The sequence below is a fragment of the Lottia gigantea genome, assembly GCF_000327385.1.
Source record: "Lottia gigantea unplaced genomic scaffold LOTGIsca_418, whole genome shotgun sequence".
NCBI lineage: Eukaryota > Metazoa > Mollusca > Gastropoda > Lottiidae > Lottia > Lottia gigantea.
The window spans coordinates 14,433-17,804 of record NW_008709455.1 but is presented as its reverse complement, the minus strand read 5'-3'; the positions used below and the strand labels follow the sequence as shown (position 1 = coordinate 17,804).

Sequence of the window (3,372 nt, the reverse complement as noted above, 5' to 3'; positions counted from 1 at the left end):
GTTTTCCGATTCTGAATAAAAATGTTGTTTACCTTCACTTTTTCTTCGTTTCATTTCTTTCAATAAATTTGACGTCGTTTCCGGATTTGACTCTCCCGACAGATTTGGTGCTATGTCATCCAATTCTAGGGACCTTTTACCCTTTTTGTAGTCTTCGTTTCTGGCACGGTATATATGATACATGCATTCTGACATAAGATCTAAAAATAATTTCAATGAAATAATAAGAGGAAATACAAAATGTACTCAACTATAAAAGAAACAAAGCAATAATATATTTATATTTACCTGGTATATAGTCATAACTCTTACATACAAGCCTTTCATATGCTACCCAGTGCTTGGTTTTCCTCGAGAACTGTGGCATTCCGCAAACTTCGTCCTGTGAGTTGGTAAGCGCTGGTCTTCCTGTATGATGGTTGTAGTCTATGATGGCTAGTTGGTTTCTCATCACATAACCATCGAAACTAAATCCTATTCTTTTTGGACAATATTTCAGTAAGGAATGAGAGTAGAAATTCTCAATGCACCATGTTTGTCTGCACCGTGTGTAGTATTTCAGGTTTCCCAGGAAATATTTATCTGTGATAATAGATCTGTAAATATTTTGAAGTTTTTCATATATCTTATAGTGATAAAAATTCAAGGGAGATCAATGAATATATAAGGATATATTTTACTGTAGCATACCTTAGATTTTTATACGCGGTACTTGATTTGTTCAACCACGATCTTGATGGGTCGTCAATTATTTCATTTTCTCTATGTCTGCACCTGAATAATCAAAGATGGAAACATATACAACTACAATGCAATATCATGTATACAAACTTACATCGTTAGAGTTATATCAAAAAAAAGATAGACACTTATTTGAAGTACTGAAACTTTTCAGTCAAGTATCTGGATTAACAATTAACATCCAAAAAACAGAAGCTTTGAACCTAAATACCAATAACACTGATTTCAAAAAATTAGCTCACTTAGGAATTAATATTTGTCAAAAGTCAATCAAAATTTTAGGTATTGTTTTCTCTCTAGATGATGAATTAATGCAGCAAGAAAACCTAACAAGACTTATTCCAGACATAGAGAAATTACTTAATGTATGGAAACGTCATAAACTATGTTTAATTGGTAGAATTCAAATCATTAAAACTTTTGCAATTCCAAAAATCTTATATCCAACGTCAGTTTTATATTACTCAAATAATTTCGTTAAGCAAATTGAATCAATACTTTTTAAATTCTTATGGAATGGTATAGATAAGTTAAAAAGGAGTCGAGTTACTCTTGATTATGAAAATGGAGGACTAAAAATGATAAATTTAAAATTACAACTAAAATGTTCCTCTTTATTCTGGATCAAAAAGATAATTTACTCCACAGAAAATACTTGGTTAATTCCATATCGTTTCATAATGAATGGTTATTAAACTTAAAAAAAATTGATTCTTCCAATATGCAATTACCCGAAACGTTTGAAAATCTCAACTCCCTTCTATGCTAAACTATATGAAAACTGGTACGAAATTTATACAAAGTTCATCGATAACATAACATCTCTTGACAAACAAATTTTTTGGAATAACGTAAATTGTACTTTGAATGGAAATTACCTTTTTGATGATTACCTTATAGATAAAAATATATTGACAATCAGTGATGTTTATAATACTAAGATAGAAAAATTTGATCTAAATATAAAAGGAATTAACAGATTTGCAAAACTCTAATCACGGAAAAATAACTCTAGCTCAATTTTTAGATACAAACTTAAAAACACTTTATAATTCTAATGTGAAAAAAATTACCACAAAGACCATTTATGATAAAATACTTAAGACAGACATTGAAAGTCCAAAATGTTTAACAAAATGGGAATATATTTTGAATATAAAGCTTTCAGATAATAATATGAAACAACTTTTTAAAACAATAAATAAAACATGCATTAACTCCAAACAACGATCCTTCATGTTTAAGTACTTTCACCAAATTGTTTTCACAAATACAAAATTATTTAAAATGAAATTAGTTAATTCAAACTTGTGTGATTTTTGTAATTCATGTTTAGAAACTTTTGAACACCTCTTCATCTACTGTGAATTCTCACAAAAAATATGGACTGTTGTTGAATCAATTCTAAACTTTAATAATATTAAACTTCAACTATCTACAGCAAAAAAACATTTAGGTATTTATGAAGAAGACATTATACATACTATGGAGGAATTCAAGGTTAATTTTATTAATCATCTTATCTTGCTCACAAAACTCTTCATCTTTAAATCAAAAAACAAGTAATGTTACTCCATACATCAGGGCTTTTAAAACATTTTTACAAGAAACAGCTAAACTTGAACTTAATAATGATAGTGAAATTTTTGCTGAAAAGTGGAAGTATCTCCCAGATCTTTTTAATAATCTTACATTGACTGGCTATTAGATCATTTTGATAGCATTTCAAGTCCTTTGGTGCATGTTTTTGGTCATACTTTCATCTTCAGGGGTTCCTCTTTTGTCTTCATATCTAGACAAATCTGCATAATTACCTGTCAGTGACCCACGAATGCACATTGGTAACATGGTAAAGTATACCAAACCAGCGACGTGTTAGTCTGTCGACACTTCCCTTCGATACGTGACAGCAGTACCAAAAGAGATTGATGATTTTTCTAATCCATGGTATAAGCTCCTTACTAGCTGCCTTCTTGGATGTTTCTGCTAATCGTTTAGCTATGGATTTTGCTTTGTGCCACGTATCTAAGCTGTGTATAAACTGTGGGAATTCAGATGCTGAAATCGACAGAAACATTTTGACTCAAGGATAGTAATGAAACATAAGCGTAAGCGTAGGAACTATGGAGTTTGAATATGACCTACCCATCAAATTGATAATTGTTGTACTCGCATCAGAAACTATTTCAGAAACTTGAAGCTGGGTGGTAAGGATGAATTGTAAACCTTTTGATACCAGATCTTTCTCCAAACTTGGACTGTGTCTGTCTACTTCTCGTGAATCACCAGCATCAAAATGAAAGATCTTTCTTGATGCTGTGTCCAAAAAACGACTGTTGCTTTACTTGCAGAAAATCCTGAAAAGAGTGTGAAAGTTATGATGTGTAGCGTACTGGATCACTTGTTGCAGAAAATATTAGTTTGAATTGTAGAATTGTTACTTTGTCAACTTACCTGGGGTATCATATCTGACATCCACTGCTGCCACTATGTCTTTCTCTTTCAAGGACTGGCGTATCTGATTCATGTGTCTTTGGAAAAACTGTTGACAGCTTGTTGGTAAATGAGCTGGTTTCTGTAGAACAGTCGTGTTGACCCCAACTGTAAATTTATAAAGGAGCATGCGTTGGC

The 3,372-nt window shown here is 31.5% G+C and overlaps 1 protein-coding gene across 1 annotated transcript in view; it reads right to left on the bottom strand.

The window, feature by feature from the left end:
• Positions 1 to 3,372, bottom strand: part of LOTGIDRAFT_175811 (hypothetical protein) — a gene marked incomplete at both ends in the record, with an annotated part of 24,325 nt that overhangs the window by 6,617 nt on the left and 14,336 nt on the right. Inside the window, 5 exons of the mRNA XM_009060331.1 lie at positions 33 to 200; positions 289 to 596; positions 691 to 774; positions 2,556 to 2,799; positions 3,196 to 3,342. Coding sequence (XP_009058579.1) covers positions 33 to 200; positions 289 to 596; positions 691 to 774; positions 2,556 to 2,799; positions 3,196 to 3,342 — 951 coding nt within the window. The remainder of the gene's footprint in view (positions 1 to 32; positions 201 to 288; positions 597 to 690; positions 775 to 2,555; positions 2,800 to 3,195; positions 3,343 to 3,372) is intronic.